The sequence below is a fragment of the Argentina silus genome (assembly GCF_951799395.1).
Source record: "Argentina silus genome assembly, chromosome: 17".
Taxonomy (NCBI): domain Eukaryota; kingdom Metazoa; phylum Chordata; class Actinopteri; order Argentiniformes; family Argentinidae; genus Argentina; species Argentina silus.
Window position 1 is genome coordinate 10,800,916 of NC_139671.1, and position 25,583 is coordinate 10,826,498.

General features: G+C 42.8%; 1 protein-coding gene across 1 annotated transcript; it reads right to left on the reverse strand.

Annotated features, from left to right (window-relative positions):
• Window positions 1-163: 163 nt before the first annotated feature.
• Window positions 164-25,340, reverse strand: slc16a10 (solute carrier family 16 member 10). Its single transcript, XM_083689440.1, has 6 exons — window positions 24,734-25,340; window positions 11,212-11,356; window positions 10,075-10,504; window positions 5,295-5,438; window positions 4,815-5,043; window positions 164-3,868 (listed from the first exon to the last, which is right to left on the reverse strand). The coding sequence occupies exons 1-6, from the start codon at window positions 25,080-25,082 to the stop codon at window positions 3,627-3,629; spliced, it is 1,539 nt and encodes a 512-aa protein (XP_083545566.1). The 5' UTR covers window positions 25,083-25,340; the 3' UTR covers window positions 164-3,626.
• Between the last annotated feature and the right edge of the window lie 243 nt (window positions 25,341-25,583).

Genomic DNA, 25,583 nt, shown 5'->3' on the forward strand with positions numbered 1-25,583 from the left:
TTTGCCCCCGGTGTAAGGAGTAGGCATGCTGTACAGTACCATGGTGTCTGTATAAGCAAAATACTTATAGATGCATTTTGCAAAGAGTCATAACCTTAGAACAAGAGAGAATGCCTTATATCAAATGAACTGGGCAGAGTGATAAATAATGAGAAAGTCAAGGAAAAACTTGGAACAAATCTTTACTTTGTTAAAAATATGTATAATTTCAGTTGTACATAGTACCACATTGTACATGGTACTATGGTATATTGCATATCATAAAATAAAATCAAAACACAAAAACATGCAGTTAACAAAACTGAAAAGACATTTTGAAAGTACAAGAACATGCTGAAATGAATAAAGCCGATGACTGATTTTAATTATCGACAATCTACAATGTGTACATTGAAAACAATATTTAAAAATGTAAATCATTGTAAGCAGTCATATCTGCTTGAATAAGAAAATGAAAGCATGGGTGAAAGCAGCAAAGTTGATTTCTTTTTCTTTGCAACATTACAGTATGTATTACAGAATACTGTCATAAGTGCAGTGTAGTACAATTCTAGTTGCATTAGGCATACTTTATATACACTAACTTATACCTGTATACAGCAAAACATGTTTGAATAAAGCCTATATAACCTATGACCTACATAGTAGAGACACAATCACATTAATTCAAACAATATGTTGTTTAATTTGGTCTTTAGCCACTTAACAAAAATAGAACATGCATAGCCTAATCTTCACATTCTCTTAATATGTTCTAGTCTAAATACTGGGACATTCCTAAAAAGTGACAAACTTCTTTGGATGGCAAGGAATTCATTCAGTATTTAAGAGATAATTTATTAACTGAATCAATAATTGTATTACAACGATTAGTCGGGTGTATGGCAAAGAGGTATCTCAATAAACCTCAGAGGTATAAGTTCAGGAATTTCTTTTACTTGAGAAATTACTTGAGGCTATCATTGGTGAATTGTGCAACTGATAATGTCTGTAATGTAAAACAAGAAAAAGAAAAAAAAGAAAGAAAGAAAATGATGCATACCAAGAACTGAGATCTCTATGCATATCGAAATTAACAGCTGAACAAAATGAATTACATATCATTGGACATTTTCTATTAGTAAGGTATGCTCTAGTTATACACAAACAAACATAAGGCATATAAATGTCCTCAAAAACATTCCCCCTGACGACAGGAGCTTAATGTAATCACATTAATAGCGAAATATAACCTGTGGAAATTAAAAGCACAGAAAAGCACAGAAAATAGAGCTATTTCCCAAAGTGAGATTTAAGTTCAAGACAGTGACTTTTCTTCTCAGAATTTCTGATTCATTTGCCTTTCCCCAAACAGACACAAACATTGTTCTGTGATACAGACAAGCAGGAACACACCCGGCAGAGCAAACTGAAGGCTGGGAAGCTAAATGACTTGCCTAATGTTTGGACAATCTATGATGAGAGGATACAGTGGGGGGGGGGGGGGGGGGGGCGGTGTTAGCAAACAACATCCTTGATGGTCAAGTTTTAACATAGTTTGAAGTTCAAGCCTCTCTCTGTCCTGCAGCGACTGTTAGGACGAAATACCAGAAATGTGCATGACATCTGAGGTAGATTGTGTCACAAGTCTTGTCTTGGGAAAAGCAATGACCCACAAACAGTCATTGCTAGGACTCTGGATTTTGCTAGAGAATGACTTTTCTGCGTATTTAGTGGTCAAAGGGATTGTCAAGTCAAAATCCTTCACTGTTCAAACAGTGAGTCTTCAAGTTTTCCAAGAGCAATCTTTATATAATTACCAATGGTTGGTGAAATGCAGGTGAATGTTTTCATAACATTTGAGAAATAGTTTAGATCAACTATCCTGAGGGTGAGAGACAATACGTACAGGCATATATAAATGCATGGTGCTTTGGCAAATAGACTTGGCCATAGATAGTCAGCCATTTTCTTTACATTTTAAGGGCACACCCAAAAAAGTCATTACAAAATAAAAGGTTTGACCATTCAAAACATCAAATAATATGATACAGACCAACAACACCCATTAATTATGGCATAACATTGGCCGCTAAACAAATTCTAGAAAAAAATAAATACAAATATGAAAAATATGATCATTACAACAAACATATTTTTTTCTAACAAAGGTTAACAAACTGAGCACATAGTCAATGGTTAACTTGACTTAACTAAATGGTCAAATTTGTTAATGATTGATGAAGTTCATATCTTAAATTGCAATTGAAATATTGTGGAGACGGAGGCTATAATTATAAAATATGCTGGAAATATAACATTGGTTTACTATATGTGCTGGAAAAAATACTGTTTAACTTCAAAAATAAAATCAATTAATAATATGCATTCAAACATGTAAATTCATGTATATTGCTCCCTATAAATCAATATTCACGTTCATCCTACACTCACGTTGCATAGAAAAGCAGACGTACAGTTTGAGGATCCTGTTCTGCGCTGGCTGAACTATGTATACAAAAATGACAATGGAAATGATGTAAAACACTGACAAGGATTCTCAGGTACTATGTCAAGTAGCCGCACAGACATACAGGCAACCCCTCTAAAATGCATTCAGGCTATACTCTATCAAAGATAATATCTACAGCCTCGGATGAATTTAGGCCTATTTCAGGATCACGCTGCAGCCTTGAGATGATGTTGACATTTCATATTTCATGGGTGGGATGCAATCGTTGTGCCTAAAGCTGCTCCCTTGAGGTGTCTGAGCACCTTTAAGACTAAGACAATAGTAAAACCCTTTAACTACCACTATAAACAACCTCCCTATCCATTATCTCATAAAGCACTTCTTTGAAGTGATATTCATATTTCATTCAAATATTACTCGAAAAAATTCCCCAAACATTTACAATCTTGGCATGTTTTAAGAGTATCAAAACCCACAGATCATTCTGTGCTATAACAGAAAAAGAACAATAAAGAGGTTGACTTTAAAAAAGGCAAAAGTAGTATTTTCTCTAGTTAAATCCATTTAGCGTGTATCTTTATACTGAAGTCAAGACAATGTCTGTCCATAACATGACAAATATGATAAAATGTGTCAAAAAATCGTGTTTGTCCCATAGTTTTGATATGAAATAGTTTTGTGTTGTCTTGTTTTTGCAGAAAGACATTTCTAAACAACCCTCAATTCCCTTAAAGAATGCACATTGAAAACAGGGGGAATTTTCTTGTGAGACTGGCCACTGCTGTTCTTAAGTAATTAAGTGCTTGCAGCCTTCAAAAAGCACCCAAGTAAAGCGTTCATGCGTTCCCTTGTAAGAAATTCAAAATGTGAGATTTCCTCATTTCCATTTTAACCTTCAAGTTAATTCAACAGCTGGAAGATTGATAGAAAACAACAATCCAATGCATAGCTCTTCAAGATCACATTCATGTTAAGTTGTGTATGTCGAGTATCTATGAGTCTAACTGATATGTATCATTACTTCAGCATTTCCCCACATTCTCCTGCAAAAGCAGCCATTCAAATATTGTTTATACATACACAGGTAAATACATATTTCATATACATATTCTTGTATCAGCAGTCCTGTGAGTGAGTGTGTATGTGTGTCTTTGTTTGACTGTGTTTTGGGGACTTAGAGGACAGATTCGGGGTCACTCTTCACCGGATACTTTGTGTCTCCCTGATCCCCTACATTCACCTCATACTCCAGCATCTTCTGGGCAACTCCCTCGTTCTTTGCCTCTTCCTTCTCTCTCCTAATGCGCCTGGCTTCCACCCAGGGGATCAGACACAACACTGCCCCTCCAATAATGGGAGGGATACCAGCCAAGTAAAAGGCCACGTCATAGCTCCCCAGTCTGTCCCTTAGGAACCCTGGAGAAAGAGAGAGGGTGAGGAGGCGAGAGAGAGAGAGAGAGAGATTAATTGTTTAATGCTTTACATTTGGAACTGGCCTCAATGCAAAAGAACTATATAAAAGGCTAATCTGAGCTGGGACTGAGTGATACCAAGTAGTTTGTCAAAATCCATTCTTTAAGTACAACAGTGCTGATTAGAACCCAGTGAAGACTGAGGGGATTACGATCAGGGCCAGCTACAAGCCCCAGTCTCCCCCTGTGGACGTGTTCACATTAAGTTGTATGACTTCCTCTTTCTCTGCTCATACCACTTTGTCTCCATCATCTCTCTGGAATGCTGGTCTATTTCAGAGCTTAACAGACACCTTGTCTCTAGGACAATGTAAAGAGTCTGTGCATGACAGTACAGTCATGTAGATATGAGTCATGGATAAACTTAAGATGAATGGAGGTTTGTGCACTCTCTTTCCAGTGGTGAAATGTCCATCTTCCACTCAGTATACCATATGGTATCATATTCACACAGCATAACATTATCCACTCATATTCAGAGGTCATTAAAGGGTTTTTATTTGGCATATTAATAATTTGTTAATAATAAATAGTTTTCTATGTTCGGGGAATCTATTTTTGCATGGAACATTTCATTTCTAGTTCCCCGAGCCATGTACTGTATTTAATCAGTAAAGTTCCAAGAATAACCACCAGGAGGCACTGGAGAGCTTTGTATGATTTGTAGATGTTCAAATGGAGATTCAGATAAGCACAAAATCATACTCAAAGAATAAATAAATACATGAGCATTTTACATCACTGAGCAAATGTTAATATCATTGTCAGGAGTCTGTCTGAAAACAAGGCTGTTATATTGCTGGCTACTTTACACAGGCCCTTGCAACACAACTTCATATTTTCCCCTGCAGGTGGCAATGTGAACCTAGAGGCTGGCTTGCCATCTCTACCTGCAATAGGAGGCCCCACGGTCATGGGCACAGACATCATGCCCAGCAGGAAGCCGATGGCCTGAGACACGTCCTGGGAGCCGACCAGCTCGAAGGCGATGGGGGCCATGATGCAGATGAAGCAGCCATCAAAGAGCCCCATCAGCAGACACACAGCGATCAGCCCACCAAAGACATGACACAGAGGGATCATCATGGACATTACACCTATAACCAGGAACGACGACACCTGGGGGAGTTGGGGGGGGGGCATTAGAGAGGAGCCTCATTCTGACATGATATAAACAGATTGCAGTAATGGTTGTTATGACCAAGGATATGTATAGGAATCCCTTATAAAACATACTCCTTATATATAACTGTGGTTATGACCAGGGACATGTATAGGAATCCCTTATAAAACATACTCCTTATATATAACTGTGGTTATGACCAGGCCTTTAGAGGGTTGTCCGTGAGTCAGGGGAAAGGCCTTTTTACCTGCAGGTACACTTTGTTGACTCCTTGCACGTAGTCTGCCACCCTGCCGAAAATGAGACGGCCCACTCCTGAAGTGATGCCAATACACATGAGCAGGACCTCCTTGTTGGCTTTCACTCCGAAGCGCTCCTCCACGTGCTTCATCTACAACATGGGACAAAGGACACAGAGATGTGATGGTTGGAGCTACGCATGTCCTACCACAGCTGCCTAATGCACTTAATCAAATGACACGTCCAGGCAACGGAGACACAAAAGACCATATACATTCATAATTGATTCATTTAGCTATTGGCATCATGGGAGGGGTTGTGAAACAAAAGGGGAACTATATGCAGCAAAAAAATGTTTTAGCTCAACCCAATTTGAGTTCTGCTAAGTGATCGCTTGTGTTCACCTGTGTGTGTGCTATTATGAGTGCACAGAACGGAACTACGCTACATGTAGTGTTAGTGTGAGAGTGTATGTGTTCATGCATATGAGCAGGGGGTAGAGGCCAGTATAAGGGGCTCCACAGCAAACTTTCAATTTTCCAGGCATGCCCCAGAGGGGTTCCTCCCCCTGCTCTGCACACCACACAGTTTTCAGGAGGCAAGGAGGCGGGGCGTCAAGTGGCGCCATTCAAATAAAACCATTCTCCCACTGTCCTCTAGCATATTTAGACATATTTCAAATGTATTGCCAAATTAACAGGCAGAGAGAAAGCATTGTCAACACCATCGGGGGCTTGCAACATAACTGAGGTTCGGGCCTAACAAAGTGTATGAAATGTAGCCCAGATGGTTGTGTTCCAGCGAGAAGCAGTGAGGCCCGGTACTTGGAGCCCCGCCAGCAGCTGCTGCCTCCAGAGACACCACATCCCTTCCTGCGCTGCTCCATGTCAAAGAGCCTCTATTCCTCTTTTCCACCTCTCCTCCTCCTCCCTTTTCTCTCATCCCACCATGTCAATCCCAGCAGGTCATACACACACACAGACACACACACATGCACGCATGCAGACACGCACATACTTACGCACACACACACACACACACACACACATCATCCACAGGACTGGAGGTGTGTATGTGTGCAAATTATGCAAACACACATTCTCTTTTCATTGTTTTCCTGCTCTGAGGGGTTTCCTCCACATGCTCCAGGGGCTGAATGGGAGCGTGCGGTGGAGGTTGTTTGATACTCCCATCATGGTGTATCTAGTCTAATCGTTCATGTGAGACACACACCTCCAGTCAACCCCAGGGGTGGTGACATTCAGGAAAACACTATTTAGGACCAGGATGCTCTCTGACAGTTTGAGAAGGGTAAAGAGTTCACATTTTATAGACACATCGCTACTTTTCACATCATTCATAAACACCAAATGTCTTGTTAAAGTGGCAGGAATGTTGAGTTACATAAGGACCAGAGATATTCTACACTACCAGACCTGTCACATTCTAAACATGTAATTCAAACCTTATGTGCCTCCACACTCCAGATTTATTTATTGCTTATACGGTTGAAATCCTCCTGTGAACATTGTTCAAAAGAGTAATAAAAAAGTTGATATGCATTCTGGTTAAAAGTATTGTGACTATTATGGGTCTGCAAAATGTGAGAGGGCGCTGTTTTGACCTCTTGGTGCTGGGGGATGAAACTACAAGAATCAAAAAAACAAGTCAAGAATTCCTCAGTTAAGGCTTCATCTCTAATTCACCCTCTCAGACAGAGCCCATTAATAATCCACAGAGAAATATGCTGAAATACCAAACTTCCCTAAAAAGGACGGCCAGAGGAGCACGTGAAGCCAGGGTGTCATCTGATTAACAGCATAAGATAAAGCCATGTCATAAAAACATAAAGACGAACTCCGACCCCAAAGAGCTATGAACATCAGTGGACAGTTGTGAACTCAACAAAAGACGGCATTAAATATATACTGTCAGCACTTCGGCGCACGAGTGGAGTGAGTGTGAGGGAGAGAAATGCTGAGTCAGTTAGGTCACCAGACACAGTCGATGTGTACCATCGTGTGTACCAAGGGGAACAAGTAGCGCAGTGCACTCTTAGCCAGCGCTCGAACCTCGGGCTACCTCCAATGTCACATAATACGTCTGGTCAGATTGATCCGTCTGTGAGCTAGTCCGAGTTAGAATGCTGTCTACGATGAAGGAGATCAATACAAACAGCTGTGGCTTCTAGCTATAACTGAGAACAACGCTCGTAGGCTGGAAGACGACAGGCTTGTGTGCTGCTACTGAACTCATCCGCTAACTGTTTCCCTGCTAGTTCAGATAAGACATGAAAGTCTATAGTTCAGATCATTGGAGGCGTTGTCATTGCAAAACCCAAAACCTGACTGTTCCACTGAGATACAACAGCTCACAGTGCCAACCTGCCTGGGCAAGCGGGCATCTTTTTTCCACCCAATAACCTCAAGGGCTGTTGACTCCGAGTGTGTGCCTGTCTCTGATCACGTATTCTGGCACGAGGGCTCAGCTCACCCATGTGACTGCTGAGCTGACTTACTACCAGCAACCAGGTGTCCCTGTCTGGAACATCCCCTCCTCACTAAATAAACACACATGCGCATGCGCACACACACACGGGACACACGCACACACACCCCCTCGCCAACAAGGCAAAGTCAGGCAAACAAACAACACAACATCAGCATACACACATATCTCTCTGTCTCTCTCTGTGTGTGTGTATGTTCATCTGGGTGCCTCTGGCCATTATCAAACCAAATGCGGTTTCCCTGGGCTCTCTCTTACAGACACACACACGGCCATTAAAATTAGGGACTTGTGCACTGATGCTCCACAGACCTGCTCTGTGCTCGTAAAAACCAAATTCCATCTGCTTGCCCAAACTCCCCCTTGCTCTCTCAGAGAGCTAAGCTTTATTATAACCTCTTCAACTCATAATACTCTCCACCACGCAAATGGTGAGTACATCCACATCTGTGTGTACAGTACAATAGTGCAACAATAGGACCAAAAGAAATTGTGAATAAAAAGCCTACAAAAGCCTTCATGATTTCATTAAAGAGAAACCAGGCTCAGAATTAGTGACGTGACTTACAGTAATAATACTGTAGCAGTGAACCAGACATGGATTAGAAAATTTAAGGCTTCTTTTTTTTAAAGCTTATGAAATGTTTAACCAGGTGGACTTCCAATATCCAGCTATACCTGTGTATTTTGAACAAAATGGACAAATGCAAGCGTGAACTTGTGTTACTGTGTTTCACTAAGTAAGCCCTGAGCAAACCCCTTCCCATTTATCAGATTCAGACTTCCACTGCTGTGGAACATGAGAGACACATAATCCTCCGGTATCAGGAGTACCTGGGAGAGAGTGAGGGCTCCCTTCTGCTAGACTTTAGACTCTCACAGTCTTGAGCTGATAGGAGGGGCTTGGCTTTGGATAAGGGGAAAAACACCACACACAGACAGGAAAAATAGAGCCGTGGCAGAGCTTTAAGGGCTAAACTCAGTGCTTTGACAGGAGGACTCAGGAGCACATTGAGAGAAACAGCTAGCACTCCCCGCTAGGCCTAGCAAGCTCTGTGCTGACCTTAACCCTGGCTCCCCGTCTCCTACTGCCTGGCCTGAGTGAGGGGCTGGGGATGGACAGAGCCATGTCTCAGAGCTAGCCATGTCTCGGCCTGGGTAGGAGACACTGAAGAAGTGTTAGGAAAACACAGGCTAGGAAACTGACCTCCCTCCAATAACAAAGTCATCACGTCCAAATAAACAGTGACCTCCTGAACCACTCTGCACAACGGGCTCTCTGGTCCTCCAGCGCAGATGCTCCGAATCATATTTTCCATCCTATAAATGGTATGGAATACTGGAATAATAACACCTTGGTTTATGTTACTCTGCCTCGGCTGTAACTAGAGACCTTCTTCTCCCCCAGATGAAGCCTTCATGCCATGTTGACTTACTTGTTCACAGACCACACAACTGTAGCTCTTACCATACTGTATGTGCTAGAGGATTAGGGTGTTGCTGTGAAATTCTGCATCTGGTATGCAGCAGGGTCAGGGTCAATTCCAATTCCAGTCATCCATTTTCTTCATTGAAGGAAATTTGGAATTGGCCACCACCATGGTATGTAGTGATTTGTAACTTGTAGTAAATCTCATAGTCTTACTCCTCACCAGTAATCTAAGAATTGTGTGGCACTTTAGATACATATCCCAGTAAATAAGGTGCAAGCAGAACTTAAATGCCATTATTCATCGTCTTAAAAAAGCTGAAATAGGATAACAGAAAATGTTTTGTGTGTATCCATGTTATCCACTGATGATCAGCCAATAGATTAGCATCTTAATAGCACACAAATTGTTGGTATTCAATCTAGAGTATGAGGGGCGTGAATAATATTTATGACACTCAGTTAAAGAGAGCACATTTCCGCAGGCAGACGGGGAGGAGGGGTGTTTAAAAAAACAGTAGCTTGTGCCATGGGAAGTCAGATCTCTGAGTTATAAAACAGGGCAAACAGGTCAAACAGGTCAAACTCACACACACACACACACACATCTAAAACACACCATGAGTGAGTACTGGGAAATGGGGTGAATGTCCTCTCTTAGCTTTCACACCCCTCCTAGCCTAAGTTCCCCTCTAGCACCATTTCCAAACTGCCACGTATGTAAACAAACACAAAGTCACATTCCTAAAGCCAACGTCAAGTAACCTCTGACGCGAAAGACATGAGATGAGGAACACAGAAACAAACAAACAAACACACACACAACACAATCCACAAAACAACAACTCACCAAGTGAACGTAAGGCACGAAGTAGCCGTACAGGGCCGCGGGGATGCCAAAGGCCCAGATGCGGTATCCCAGGGACTTCCAGATGTTGACATTGAAGACCTTGCTCATGGGGGGACAGCGTCTGCCACTGCTGGTGATGCTGGCAGGCTTGGGCAACAGGGGTTTGTAGGTGAATCCTGCCAACATGAGGATGAACATGAGGAGGCTGAGCACGCGCATGGTGTTGTGGAGTCCAACCTTGGCCAGCAGGCCGGACAGCAGGAAGGGCAGGGTGACGGTGAAGGCGCTGCTGCCTGCCGTCACGATGCCGTTGACCAGGCCCAGGCGCTTCTTGAAGTAATGACCCAGGATCACCAGGCTGGGCTGGTAGGCGAAGGAACAGCCGGTGGCAAACACAATACCATAAGTGAAGTACAGGGGGCCCAGGGACCTGCGGGACAGAGGGGGGGAGCCAGGACGTGAATTCCATACAAGTCATGTTTTAGTGTACACCCAGCTCCCCGCAAAAACAGCTAAAACCAGCTAACCAGCTTGAGTATTCAGTGTCAGGAAAACAGATACCTCTGTTGAAGATGAATGAGTCACTAACGCTAATGTCACTAATGTTTACTCAGGCCACTGGAGGGCAAGTCCCTGATAAAACATGGGTGGGGCTATTCATTTATGGGTGTTTATTTGAATACCTTCATTATATTTACATGTTTCAACTGTAGTAAATCTTCATTAATTATTATCCATGAGGACGCTCATGGATTCTTATGTATTGTAAATAATTAATGTTTATTATAATTCATTAATAAGTAATTAGAATAGAAGGTAAGGTAGAATTGATGTTTGATAAGCACCACAGCATGTGTAGGTAGTTCCTGTGTGTGTGTGTGTGTGTGTGTCGGTGTGTTGATTGATGTAGATTAACTGATTATGGGAAACTTCAGAGGAGCCTTGAGCTGCTGTAGGCCCTTTATCCTGTTATGGGAGAGTGCTGAGTCACTGGCGTGCACACACACACACACACACACACACACACACACACACACGACTGCCACACCCAACAGCATGTGTAAGGACGACTGCCAACACATGCACCCCAGGGTGGGGATGAACAGGTAGAGGATGGTAGGTAGTACTGGTACGAACTTGACGAAGGAGCTGGCCAGTAGCCCCACCAGGCCCAGGGCGGCCCCACCCACGGCCGTCACCCTGCAGCCCAGCAGGTCTGTGAACACGCTGACGATGGGAGAGCAGAAGAAGATCATCCCCATGGAGAGAGAGCCCACCCACGCTACAGGACACAGAGAGAGAGAGAGAGAGAGAGAGAGGAGAGAGAGAGAGGAGAGTTACATTACAAAGTCAGACAATAGCACTTGGGACTTCTCACAGATTGTGCTGTTACACAAACAAGCAAAGCAGATATGATTGCTGTTATTCTTCCTCTGGCAGCCACAGACAGATTGGGGATTGAAACAAAATAGATTGTTACTGTTACAATAAACAATGCATGTCCTAGACTAAACAGAGGAGGAGAAGAGTGAATAAAAGCTATTAACAGTTCTATTTACTCACTATTTACTCCGTACAGATTAATGCAGGTCCTTCTATAACGTAAGCCTCTGCTCTAACGTAAGCCTACACCAGAGGGTTTTCTACTCAGTAGGCCTATTACATTTACAGCCTTTCATATCTATGTTGCCATTTGGACTTGGTTTGTAGGTTAAGAAACGATGGGTGTGCCTCTTCGTCTGTGCACTGATCTATGCTACACACACAAACACACTCCTAATCTTTAAACCTGGAGTGAGCTGAGCCAATGGAGTAGCCTGGTGTCCCCCTTGTAAATGGGAGAAAGTGAAAAAAGAAAAAGTTGTAAATTCATAGAGATTGTAATACGCTCTATAATGTCTTTTACACGTGGACACGTTTTTCCAGGGCTTGATCCAGACATGCACTCCCTCCCAGAAACAGGAAGAGAGACTTGGGGGGAGGGGGGGAATGGAAATGCTTATGGCTGGTTCGTGGATAACGGCATACGTATTTTCAACAGACAACATTATTGTCTCTTTGCGACTCTCTGGGACTCCATGGGATCATATCCTTATCTTATAGCTGTTATCCCTCCGCTATACAGCTGGTCTAATACAAGGTCAGGAGGTTGAAGAACAGTGGTACAGCAGACCTACTACAGTAGACCTCTGGACCCAGGGCTAATCTGCTGTACAGATCTCTATCTCTTCCACAGGAGGCATCTGTCTTCCAACATAACACACCCCACACGCTAGGAAAGCTTTAATTAACAAACACAGCAGCACTGACCTTCAGATATAGTGTTTCCGGACATTATTCTTGTAAGCAAACATCAGATGGGGAGAGGAAAAACAAGCAGCAGCGTCAGAGTAAGAACCCCCCCCCCCCCCCGCGACACCGAGCCATTGTGCAAGAGTAAGTGAGTGCCCTTTGACCATAGCGATGATAGGCCTAGCAGTAATTGGCCAAGTGAATAACATGTTTGGAGGGAGGGAGACTGGGTCAGTGTGAGGTAACTGAAAGTCATTCTGACTGACACCACACAACCAGCTGACAAGAGGAGACTTGTTGCTACTCAAGCTTCCCAACAGAGAGGAACCAGTCTAGTCTGGAGAACCTGACAGGGGGAATAGCAATATGCTTCAACAGTGAAACTGCTGATCTCTCAGAGAGGTCTCAGAGTTCTGCTTTCTTTTCCATCTCACTCAGGGGGGGGGGGGGGTAAAGGCCTCAGTCAGGCCTCAAGGGTTAAGCTGATCCTCTCCGTTTCCCTCTGATGAATCTCTCCTCCTCTCCCCATGCTGCTGGCTAACTCTATTATTCTAGATTGTACCAATAGACTGAGGTTCATCGCCATTGTGATGACAATCCATCGCTATGAAAACACAAGTACCGGAGTCTAAAGCGTCAGTACCAGTGCACGTCACTGATGCCAGATGAAACACTAAGCGAATACTGTCAAAAACATGAATTGTAGTAAGTATTCTGTATACAGCCTACAGTTATAGGATAGGAACATATAAAAACAACCTGGTATAAAGAGGAAACAGATGCTAAGGATGGATTGGTTAAGGCAGTGAGCAGAGAGACTGATAAGACGCATTCCTATACGGGATTGAACCGAAGACACACTTGTTGCACTCAGTCTTTGGTGACTACATCGACTTCAGTTTGGAAGAGTCAAGAGTAACCTGAGATTTCTGGCTTACAAGGTTGCATGCTTACTAAAAGCAGATCAGGACATTCCCAAGTTACAAACATATCGCGTATTCATGTTTTCTCGTGTATTAATAGCTATGTTTGGCTAGCTTCCTCTTGCTTAATATCCTGGGCATGTCTTCCTGTTGTTTATATTCACTGTGCAAGTCAACACATTAGAGGCAATACTGTCTATTCAAATCCACCCCAAAACAGCAGACAAGAAAGCTGTACGCCTGAATGAGGCCCACTGAGAGAATTCCTCAGAATGCCATGGGGGTCCTCTCAGACATCACCTCACTTCAACCTACATACTGTAATACAGGTAAGTGAACAAAAAGGGAGAAGAATCTCACAAAGACAACAGGAAATTGCTGTCCTGTTTTCATCTGCTGGCTTTCTTGATTTAAAAGCATTTACGCTTCAGACAGGGAAGAATTCCAAATTGAAAATGTAATATAAGGATGCTCTCTTTCCAGGTGACATCCGCCTGCAGCCGGAGGCCACGCAGTCACTGACAGACCAGGCGGAGCTAGTCTAAGTCTTCCGTCTACTCTCTCTCCTCCACTCACTCTCTCCATCTCCTCTGTGTGACGAACCCAGTCACCCCACCACAGATAGGCCTGCCCCACTAAATGAAAGGGGTCCATCATCACACTCACTGTCACATTTACTAACTCTGCATCTAAACCCATGTCCTCAGTGTGCAGTAATGGCACTAAAGAGGTCAACACTACTAGGGCTTTTTATGTTATGTCTGGCATCTCATTTCTACACATGATCACCATTCCTTTGCGGCAGTCTAGAGGCGGTTTTGCTGGTATGGCAGTTATTCTCCTTGTGCAAGTGCGGTCAACACAATGATCAGTCTGAATCACTGCTTATTTCACATTTTGTTGGATTTCACTGAGCCCCAGGACATCAAACAGGTCAGAATATTTGTCCTTTTCAAACTCTGAATAAAGACTGTCCTGTCTGTCCTGTCCTCTTAGGCTCTTCCCTAGCGATAGCATGTCGTTTCTAAACAGGATGTCTTGGGCTTCTAATGGAAGCCAGTGGGTACAGTATGCCCTAAACTCAGCAAATACACTCGAAAGGCTCAGGTTATCTATTAACTGAAGTCAGTGGAAACTACTAATGGTCAAGCCAACCATCTAATATTGTACTTTTCAATGTTGGTACAGACCGTTTCTCTTCTTTGGTCAAACAAACACCAACCGCTCATGATGCATCTCTAGGAAAGAGCAAGTTGAAGATACCCAGGACAATGTTGCAGCATGGAAAAATGTACCAGCTGAGCTGTCTTTTCAATACACAGGAGAATATCCTTAATCCAACACTACAAAGCCCAAGGTCTGGGGAACTCCCCCCTGATCTAGGACCTCTCTCTACCCTAGAGCCTCTCACTCCACGGCAACATCATAAAGGGAGGTGTTCATCAATCAACAGCACACACTGACAACCTGTCAACAGGCTAGCAAGGAAGACAGGTGTACCAGGCAGCCCACACTGAGAAGGAAGCTAAAAGAAAGAAAACCATCTGTCCTATTTTACTGTAAGCAAAGGGTGGGTTTTGAAAACAAGGTGTTACGCTGTTAGTCTATGTAGGTTATGGTGCACAAATGTTTTGCATGCCTTATGGACGACTACAACCATGCAAACACATGAAGAAAACTGAAGTAGGGTAAATGGCCAATAAGATAAGCACATTTCTAATGATTTCTGTTTCAAATATGTTGTTTCAAGGGAGGACATACGCCGGCACTAATAGATGAATTAATTGAATTCCTATGGGCATGAAAAGATTTGCCTCAATATCCTTAGATATTCTTCAGAATAACCTACCAAACCGTTCCATTAAGAGCATCCCTGAGACTCTAAACCACATCTTTAACTTGCTGCTTCTTTTTTTTTTTACTTGATTTTACTAAAAAAAATAAAGTTTTTTAAAAATGTTCTCATCAGCCCACCATTGATTTGGTCCCAAAATAGAGTTACTTTTGCATACAAACCTCATAGATATCGCACAGGTTTACTTCCTGGAATAGTCTTATAGTAGTGATGTGTTTTGTGTCATGAGACTATTGCAGGAATTGTATCTAAGTTTGCTATTAGAATATTTATGAGGCTTTCTTGTGCAACAATAATTATATTTTGGGACCAAGTCAATGGTGGGCTGACGAGAAATATAAACAAATCTTGTACCGTTTTAAATCATAACAACAACTACCTTTTATTCATATCAATGAAATAAACATGTTGAATTATGACATTATGCCTATTTCCTCAACCTATGGGTTTCACAACTTGAGGTGGCAGTGGCACAAAGGAACTAGGTCACACAGTCAATGATATAACACCAACAGAAAGTAAAGGAGCTAACTATCATTACATCATAGGATGTTTTTACTTCTTCTAGGAAGATTAAAATGCCCAAGAAGCACGTTGTGAGCTTCTAAAGCACAACTGCATAACAGTCTAAAATACAGTTCAGCTTTGTGAACACAAAAAAAGAAGACCGAAATCTTATTGTTCATTATGACATAACCACACAGGCTTTCAGAGCACGGTGATGTACGTTAGGCGAACAGTTTAGACTCAGACGTGCTTTGGAAGAGCAGCTTGGCTACTGCAGTCTGCAGCCAGCCGTCCATGGGGCCTCTAACTCTGTCCATACTCCTGGGTTTGATCTGAGGAGGCTAAGCTGCTCGATGTTGACAAACTGGCCTAGTTCCAAACCCGTCCCGCAGGGCATCACACATCTCTGGCCTGTCCCGTGTTGGACAGAGCTGCTGCAGTCATCTCAGGACAGGACCCCACTCTGGCTCCATCAGGGGGGAAGTAATGGACCACAGCGCCAGCCCTGCCCTGCCCTGCCATGCGTCAGAGCAATACAGCTTCAACCCCAGCAGCCAGGCAGCCATGTCTCATTATGATCAGACTGACTCAATTTAGACTCAATCACCTCTGAGGAAGAGGACGCTGTAACGGTACTGTACAGTAACTCTCCTGTCGCAGAGAGAAAGACTGACTGGAGCAGAGTTGTATCCAGCAGAGGACACAGGCGAGCAGGGTTAACAGGTTTAAGACACATATGTTTTGCATGTTTGAAACTCCATGGCAGGGGTTCATACTTATGTCCCCCAAGGGGATTTGCAGCATAACGACGACCGAACTACTGGGGTTGCTATCCTTCCACAAAAGAACATTCAGTGCTCTGAAAGACGTCAAGAAGTCGAGTAGTTGACATGACAAATATGGTGCTTAACATGCACTGACTGTGAGTGAGTTCAGTTGATCAAAAACAGCCAATATTGCTCAGATTCATTCTTGTGACCATTGTGAAAGCAGAATAATAAATCCTTGCAACTGTTGCCAGGGAAACCACATTTGGTTTCACAATGACCAGAGACAAGGCAGGCAAACAGTGAGAGAGAGAGAGAGAGTGAGAGAGAGAGAGAGTGCGAGAGAGAGAGAGAGAGGGCTGAGAGTTGTTACAGAAGAACTGATCGGCCGTTTTTAGCTCACAGGAAGCATCCATTTGAAAGGGGGCCAACAATGTACAGTTATGCTTGAGCACCTTGGTGTTACACTGAACCAGTTATGACACCAGGCCCCTCGCTGTGCCAGCTCCATTCCTTCCTTGTGCTCACGCCAGCTCCCTCCGTCCGCTCTGCGATGTCAAGCATTAATGAGAAAAGCCCCAGTCATGCCGTTACCAGAGCTCTTGGCCAGCAATTACACTCATAATTAGAGCGGTTGCTATTTAATCTCCTGGGCCCCATGCAGAGCCTCAGTCCACTACTCCACATCTGGGCCTGAGTGTAGCCTACACTATATAGCATCACCTAGCTGACTCCAACCCCTAAAGATCCCAGCTGGAAGCCATTACACTTGGCTAAACTATAGGAGGTTATGGGGGGGGAGGGGGGGGGGGGGGTCAGAGGTCTGCTCTGCTCTCCACACAGTCAAGCTTGGCTTAATTCTAAAACACCCAATTCAACTCATGTGTGCTACGCTACAGGAAGTGGAAAAAATAACTTTGCTGAATCATCTTGAAAAGGAAAAGCACACCAGCACTTGTTTGGCAGGATTTTTCTTCTTTTTTTTTTTCTCTTTTTCTTTTTTTTTTTACTCCAGTCAATATTAGAGTACCAGATGATACATATGTACATTATGCAAAATGTCATTGGCAGGGGAAGGGGGTGGTGTATAAAGGGCTGATGGTGATTGGGGAGTTTCCCTCCAGTCTCTGTTTTGTATAATAGGGCCGTGCCAGGGTTTGTGCATGGTTTTCATTTGAGCTTTTTCCACTATCTCCAGAATCTTTGTTCCAAATGCTTTTCAAAAGATTTGAAATTTCAAATCAAACTAAGCGGAATTTATCCTTCCCAATCTTAACACTTTGATCCATCGTCTTTTGATAAGAGTTTTAAGGGCAAACGAAATGTTTAAAACAGTTTAAAAACAGACGGATTTCAGTTTATTCCACACAAAATCAAGCTCTAAAAGGCAGTTAGTCAACTGTCATTCCCTGTAATGACTTAGTAGCTACTGCTTTCTGGAATATCAGCTCTGTTTCCTGGTAGTTACAGATAAAACAACCTTAGGACACATGCACAGATGGCCACCCAAATGTATGTTTATTTAGGTGAGCTATTATTTGAGCAGAAGTAATTTGAACACAGCGATTTGGACCGAGGTGTTTGTATAATGATGGCCGTCCACCTTCCACACCACAGGTCACAGGGAAATGTGTTCCCTACAATTCTCGCCTCAGGACACCCTCGTAAGGCTTGCTTTTCAGAAGTTCCATTTTGCCTCTCAGTCTATCCCTTTTTGAGGCTAAGGCACTACTGTAGTGGTACTGTTTCACTGCAGCCATTCACTGGGAGTATTTTTTCCGACGCCTATGGGGTGACGTTCACTGTCATGACCAAGAAGCCAAACAATTGGTGCTCATGCTGTGTGCCATGCAAGCACACAGCACGAGCAGGTGTGTTTACCCGTTCCCTGCCTTTATCTCCTAACAACCTTCACCTTACCTTAGCATTAAACTTTCAATAGAGGGAGATCAAATGCTCTGTCAACCATTAACTTTGGCCGGCTTGCAGATCATCAACGTTTTTTGGAGAGCTTCAATCCACGTGTTGTTTCTTTTTTTTTTTTTTTTTTTTAAATGTGCCAATGCTTGTATGGTCAAACCAACCCTTTCTGTCTGTGGAATTCATACTAGTCACACAGCATTAAAAAAACATTTCAAGCACATACGATATTGAATTAGACCCAAGGGACCACTGCAGCCAGGTTGTTAATGTCCAGCTTTCAAAAGGCTGGAATGTGCTCCTTTGTGGGGCTAAGCCCAGGATAAGAGAGACATAGAGCAATGCATAGGGCTCCCGTCTCCCGTTGAAGATTTCCTCTCTGTACCCCATGCAGACATGGAGCTACAGACCATTGTGTTCTTTTATTTGTTTTAATCATTTTACTGCTGCTGCATGCTTCTCAGACAGTTCCAGCCGAGGGCCCAAGAGGACCAGGGACCCAGGGAGATGGAGAGAGGAAGGCCTCGCCCCGGACCACCTTGTTTTCTGTTCCCCTTGCGCTCCATGGGATCCAGACTCAGAGGAAAGTACCACGGATCCTGCAGCTATAACTCAGATTGGAGGAAAAACAAACAGGCTTGGAATCGGAAGAACAGCGTGCGATTCTATGGGATTATCTAAAACATGCATCTCGATCCCATGCTGCGCCGCCACTCATTTGCCTCCTCATTTACAAATTATCAGGGAAAGTAAATCACTCTCAGCGTGGTGTACTGTACTGTACACTCACCCAGTTAGTGTATAAAATAATGACAGACATGTTATGCAATCTCAACTTCCGTCACAACCATTGTTCACGTTCATGGTTTAATGACTAGACCTAGGGTTAGGGTTAGGACTATACCCTCGACTCCAGTGAGGTGGTTTTATGCTGGTGATGGCAGGTCTACGTTGGGCCCTTCACACGCTATCCAGTCAAAACCACCAGGGGGCAGTCAAATCAACTCTGATCACCTGTAGAGGAGTACAACGGATCCTCACTGTGAGTGATACTGAAACAATATTTTCAGTTTAACCCTAAAGCTGAACTCAGTTTCAGTCAATAACCATGTCAAGTTCACTTCCAGAGACAAAACATCATTCATCAGCTTCATCTGTCTCCCTGTCCATTTTGTTTGACATCTATACCAAGGAAAACTATATCTAATCATATTCAAGGATATGAATCCCTGTTTATTCAAACAAACGTCAATCAATCTTGTAGGTTACTTCAGATTCACCAAAACAGATGGTCAAGAACTTTGAAGCTCTTGCTTGAGTGAGCTACAGGTTGTTGATATTTACAGCTACTCTAACATTAGGCTCCACGAGCAAAGGACTTTTATGGCATGGGGCCGAGGAATAACCCCATCTGGCATTCCTTGTAGACTGGAGTGAGGGAGGGAAAGAGAACCCATTACACAGATGTGACGGCCAGTGACAAAGCAGGGGGCCAGCCCATGGGCTCCAACTCCCCACCCCAAATCCCATGCCGTGATTGGCTGATTAGGGTTCTAACTCTCCTTCTCATCCGCTTCGGCACTTGTACAGGTCTAGAGCTGCATCTGGGGCAAGGGAGTGGGCACAGCGGGCCAGTGTGTGTATGGGAGTGAACCATCATTTCTCGTGACAGGTCAACCTGGCTGGAACAGACCTCAGTTTAACCTCATCTCATAGAAAAAGGGAGAACTTTCAAGTGGAATGCATTCAGATTTATTTACATGGTACAAGGAACCGAATTCCCTTAGGTAGATAACAAGGTGAAACAGGCAATTATCGAGAAGATAAGAAACTATTAATCCTTATAGATAAAGAACATCATTTTCTTTCGACAGACTACTTGGCTCTAGCTCTTGGGACACAGTTGAGGGAGACCAGCCGTGGATGTGAAAAGTTCAGGTTCATTTTTCAGAACTGCTGGCAAAGCAACCCTGTGTTTGGCAGCACAGTGCACAGAAAGGGCCAGGCATTTTTTTGTATGTAATTCTCCTTAAAGCTTAACATAAGGAATTAACCAACACTGAGCTGCTTTGAGGCTATGTAGAAATATTTACTACCTCATCAGGGCAGGATGATGAATATAAAATCAGAAAGAAACATTCCACTATCGCTCACACTCATGAACAGTAACTCCTAACTGATTACTAGATGTACTTTTTTGTAGGCCTAATCAGTTAAGATTCTAGCCCACCTGTTTGAGTTGAGGGGCTTCTACATACATGCCTCAGTACATTTCTAATATAAGTTCTCAGTGGGGTAACACAGGGTATTGGAGCTAAAGCATGAGGACCAGCTCTGGGGGATTTTGCTCCATTAATGAGTGATTAGACTAATCCTCGGCACGGAGAACAGAGGTAGGGTATAATACACATATACTCCAACAAACAGCTGAAAGGTTCGAGGTAATTTTTTTGTGCAATGCATTTTTCTATACATGCGCTGCTTGATCTTCATGGAGTGGATGGATCTATAAGTCTAAAATCATAATTTCTAGTAAAGTAAAGTAAAGTTATGACTGCAAACCATTCAATTTCAGCCAGGACAACTTTGGGGGGGAATTAGTACAGTGCTCTTCTTTAGAAGAAGACAGGGGCAATGATGGGAGCAATACAATACTGGGCACAGTAGCTGGCCAGTGTCCCCCAGCCCCTCACTACATGAAGACATGTCCCATTCATGACAGATGGCCTGGCATGCTTCACACACATGGCCGAGCCACCTCATCTCTGACCTCTCCCCCCTCTCCGAGCACTTGCAGCTATTATCACTAGATTAGCTAGTCATCATTTGTTTATCCCTCTCAGTGAGCAAGCTGAATAGGCATCAAGTGGTTTTCACCAGGAGGGCTAAGCCTAGGGCCAAGCACAGACTGTACCACTATCCCACATGTGTGGGGGTACGCATGGACCAAACTAATTTGATTAAATGGGGACTCTGGGAGATTTTACTTTTGATCTGACAGCTCTGGGGAAATTTCAAATGTCATGACATAATAACCACTGCGAGCGGCATTTGATGTCTATGACCCACATTGATGACCAACTAACCTGGTCTATGGTCATGCTTAAATTCTTAAGACTTTTGGCAAATAAGTCACGATGGTGAAGAGGAGCTCATTGTGTCAAAAGTCTCCATCCACCAAGACATCTCTGTAAAACAATTATTGTTTAAATTTAACTAAGATGGTTCCTTGCTCTTTTGCTTAAATTCCCTCACATCACAGTTTACCATCTGCATATTAGGTGTGTGATAGAGAACAAGTCTGTACAACAATAGTGGTACATCAGCTCTGCTCGTGGTGAATCACTACTGATTATCAAAGAAAAAAGCATGCTATGAGTCATGATATGTAAATGTTTTCCAACTAAGGTAGTTAAAGGACTGCAGGCATAGGGCTGGCTCTGTAGTAACATGTTGCTATTACATTACCACTGCAAATAAAAACTGCTTACACTGTAATATCTAGTTACATATGCCTAAACTGAATAATTAACAACCGCTTCGACTCGCTCCTAGCAATCGTAACTTTATTGCCTGTCCCTCAAAATAAGTGCCAGTTGTGTTTAGTCTACATTCTGCAGTTTATGATGTATTGACTTTCATACATCAAAGTTAGTTCATGAGGATGTTTAACCCAGAATTCATTCACAAACATCATCTTCACTCAATGTATCATTAGTATTCTAATCTAGGCCTAAATCATTTTTCATAATCTTGTTTACCCTGTCATTCAGAATACTTTTTCTTCTCTCTCTCCCAAAAATACCATATACTGAAAAAACAAAAGTCCCATTAGGAAGATTTATTGGGTTTTCCAATGTAATCTCTGCCTAGTCAAACATCCTCTCATCCTGCCTGTCAGGGCAATGGGCCTCTCACCATTGACCTTCCTGTACTTTGGACACTTCCTATCCAGCAGGTAGCATTTGTGCAACACAACAATCACCCTACCCTCCAACCCCCTTCAGTTGAAGGGTTCCCTCCAGTTTCACCTCCCTCTCATGGCAGGAAACCCAGAGCTTGAGAGCCTGCAGTTGGCAAAAAGGGCAGTTACTTTCACTCTCTGGAAGTGGTCAACATCTATGTTTATGAAAGGATGCAAATAAATGTTGACCAACATCAGGAGTCCAACTGATGAAACATAAACAAACTGTCTTGCTGGTGACTTGAGAGCCTACACCTTCTGTCAACTTTAAATGAGTGACAGTTAATTTTACAATAGGCCACATTTCAGTACCATTGAGATTAGTCGGGCTGATCAGCAAGGACTGTGGTATTGTAGTGAAACTTTTTGCTTCATTTATGGTTAGGTATAGAATATTTCATGTGAAACTGTAATCATTGTAATCGACTGAAATCATTATGTTACTCATAAAACAGGCATGTAGAAATCCCTCCTGCGTCCCCCATTACATCTGTACTCAAACCACGCCAATGATGTCATGCACAGTAGAGAAATCATCTTGTTTTCTGTCTTCTGGCAGCCAACCAGCAACCCAAAAGGCATTGCCTCTGAGTAACTGCAGTTTTATGAGCTAGGTAAAATAAAAGCCATGATATGGGCTATATGATATGGATAACCAAAAACACCACAGGCACCCAACTCCCACTGACCAGCAGCATTATCTACTGGCATTCTGCCTCATGTTCCTTCCTAGGGGAGACCTCTGACAACTGTACTAGGAGGGATAGGGGAAATGGAAGGAGGTGACAGCTGGACTCAAGGCACGCTGATGCAATCCCCACCACACACTTGAGGGGGAAGCTCTAATAGGTTTTTTCATTTATATTTCCCCCAATATGTTGGGGGACAAAATCCGGGCATAGTATCGAAGTGAAACAAGTAAAAAAAAAAAAAAAAAAGGAAAAAAAAATGGCCTTATCAGTGATAATCACTTGAAGTAATTACATTGTAACAATGTTATTACAATGTAACAATGTGCCTAGGCTACATGAGAGTCTGCAGAACATCTTAGATATCAGTTAACATGCTCAATGGATAAATTGAGTGAAATCTATAGTGATTTCTGATGTATTTCTAATCTACCAGTGAGCTTAAAAGCCAAAACAATGAGCCTCATCAACACGTTTGCCTAATCACAGCAGGTAAAGGAGCCCTCTTACCCTAGCCTACCCTCACCATGCATCTTGATTAGATTGCCTGCCTTTATTGCCCTATAAAAGCCAAAGCACAGCAACTGCCGAAATGATGAAACTAAGAGAAATAGAGACTGGTAGCTCATAGTTGATATGAAGGATGGTCACCACATGGTAAGTCAGTATACTACCACATCTTCAATTATCTGCAAAGAATTTATTTGGTTGGATTGGGCTGTCGCTGCCCAAACAGATTGAAGTTTCTGTTGCTCAGAAACTAACTGAAATTTTCGGTCTCAGTAACCAAGAGAGACTACTCCACTTTAATAATACATACCTGGGTTGTGCAAAGGATGTTCACATTTAATACTTTGAGGACAAAATGTAAAACATTTAATCATTTAATTATGAGCAGTAATAATTAGGTGTTCCTGTGCCATGCTCTTTCTTGAACCCAACAATTAGTTCTGCATACCGTAAGAGCAGCTGCCAATTAATGAAAATTTGACAGACACTGTGAGCCAGTGGGAGGGTACCAACAATAAGCTCTTTCCCCTGTTCCTTATGCTGTGGGCCTACTAGTTGGCCAAATGGGTTAAAAGATTAAATGATACAGATAGCCAAGGAAGCGCAAACAATTTAGCCTACATAAATAGCGGATATAGAAATGTGTAGTAATGAAATCCCACATTATTGTACAGAATGCTTGTTTTTTTCTTGATTCTTCATCTTCTAATGACCTTCTGTTACGATCCTATTATTTTTGACTTAATGACCTTAGCAGAGCTTTCAAATGGGAAACGAAAGTGGATGAAAAACGAATTTATATAATACATTTTAGTCAAATGGAATCTTGCATTGACTAAATACATGTAGTAAATGCAATTCATATTTAGCCAACTTGATCATCCGTTTTGCGAATCGTTTGCGTTCATTTTCGCTGTCGTTTAAATGCCCGCAAGGCAAAAAGCTCCCACCTCCAACAGCCAGCCAGGTGGCATGCCACGCTCTTTTTGCAACCAACATTCTGGAAAAGCAGCGCAATTATTAAGTTTGAATGATTAATGACACTTTTAAAATCGATGTTTTAATTTGGTATGCTTTGGATTACTTAGCATTTAGCTAATTCCACGTCAATTGAACATTCTTCCAGGAAGTGCTAGCTAGCAAAAAAAAAGAAATTGAATTTCATCTGTGACTGTACAGTAGGCTACACAGAGTACACACAGCCTAGTACAGCTCACTTTGGGACAACTCACCTGTTTTGAACCTGAGGTCTTCATCATCTTCTGAGCCGAATTCTTTCAGGAGGGACACGAACAGGATGCCAAAGGCGTTCTGGATTCCAAACACCGCTCCATTGCACCACATGGCAGCCAACATGACCACCCATCCCCAACCTCCTTCTGGGTGCACGAACTCTTCTTCTGCTGCTTCGGTGACCCGCTCCTGGATGGTTCCTTTGCTGTCCCCGTTCTCTTTCTTCTCCTCAGGCTCTACGTTGTCCAAGCTTTTTTCCTCAGGCTTCACTGCACTTTCCTCTGCAGGCACGGCAGCGGTCGTGTCATTACCGGCTTCATTGTCTGACATATTGTTACCTTCTGTCATTTGCTGGTACTAATGCCGATATAAACGTTACTGGAAAATGTCATACACTGGCGACACTGACACAGATGTGCTCTCAATACAGCTAAGCCTATTTGATTTAAATAGCAATTGAAGAGCTCCAGATGAAGGTGTGCCCCAAAATGTGTCTAAATACAAATTTCAAGACTGTATTTCGCTCCGGCGTATTAGCTATGTTATCTAGAAATTGCATCCATTCAGATGCACTCGTAGCTTGTGGTGGTAAGGATTTCTACGACCTAAGCCTACACTGTAATGTCCATCAACCATGTTGAAATATTGTATAAATAGATACGTGGAGAGGCGTGGCGTGCGTACATTTCGCAGATTTCTGTCGCTGATTGGACACATAGAAGTGACGACAGATCATTGAAATAGAGTAGCATAGCCCTTCTCTATGAAGATTGTTTTACTGTAGTGTGCTGTAAGTGTAAAGTACAGGAAAATATACTGAATTTGTCTCAAGAAACTGCCAACTACAAG

Excerpts from the sequence above, each read along its gene's own strand:
- slc16a10 (XM_083689440.1), bottom strand. The coding sequence starts at position 25,082 with ATGACAGAAGGTAACAATATGTCAGACAATGAAGCCGGTAATGACACG. Across the intron at positions 10,505-11,211 it reads CTGGCCAGCTCCTTCGTCAA|GTCCCTGGGCCCCCTGTACT; the intron begins GTTCGTACCAGT and ends TCTGTCCCGCAG. Across the intron at positions 5,439-10,074 it reads TCGTGCCTTACGTTCACTTG|ATGAAGCACGTGGAGGAGCG; the intron begins GTGAGTTGTTGT and ends CCCATGTTGTAG.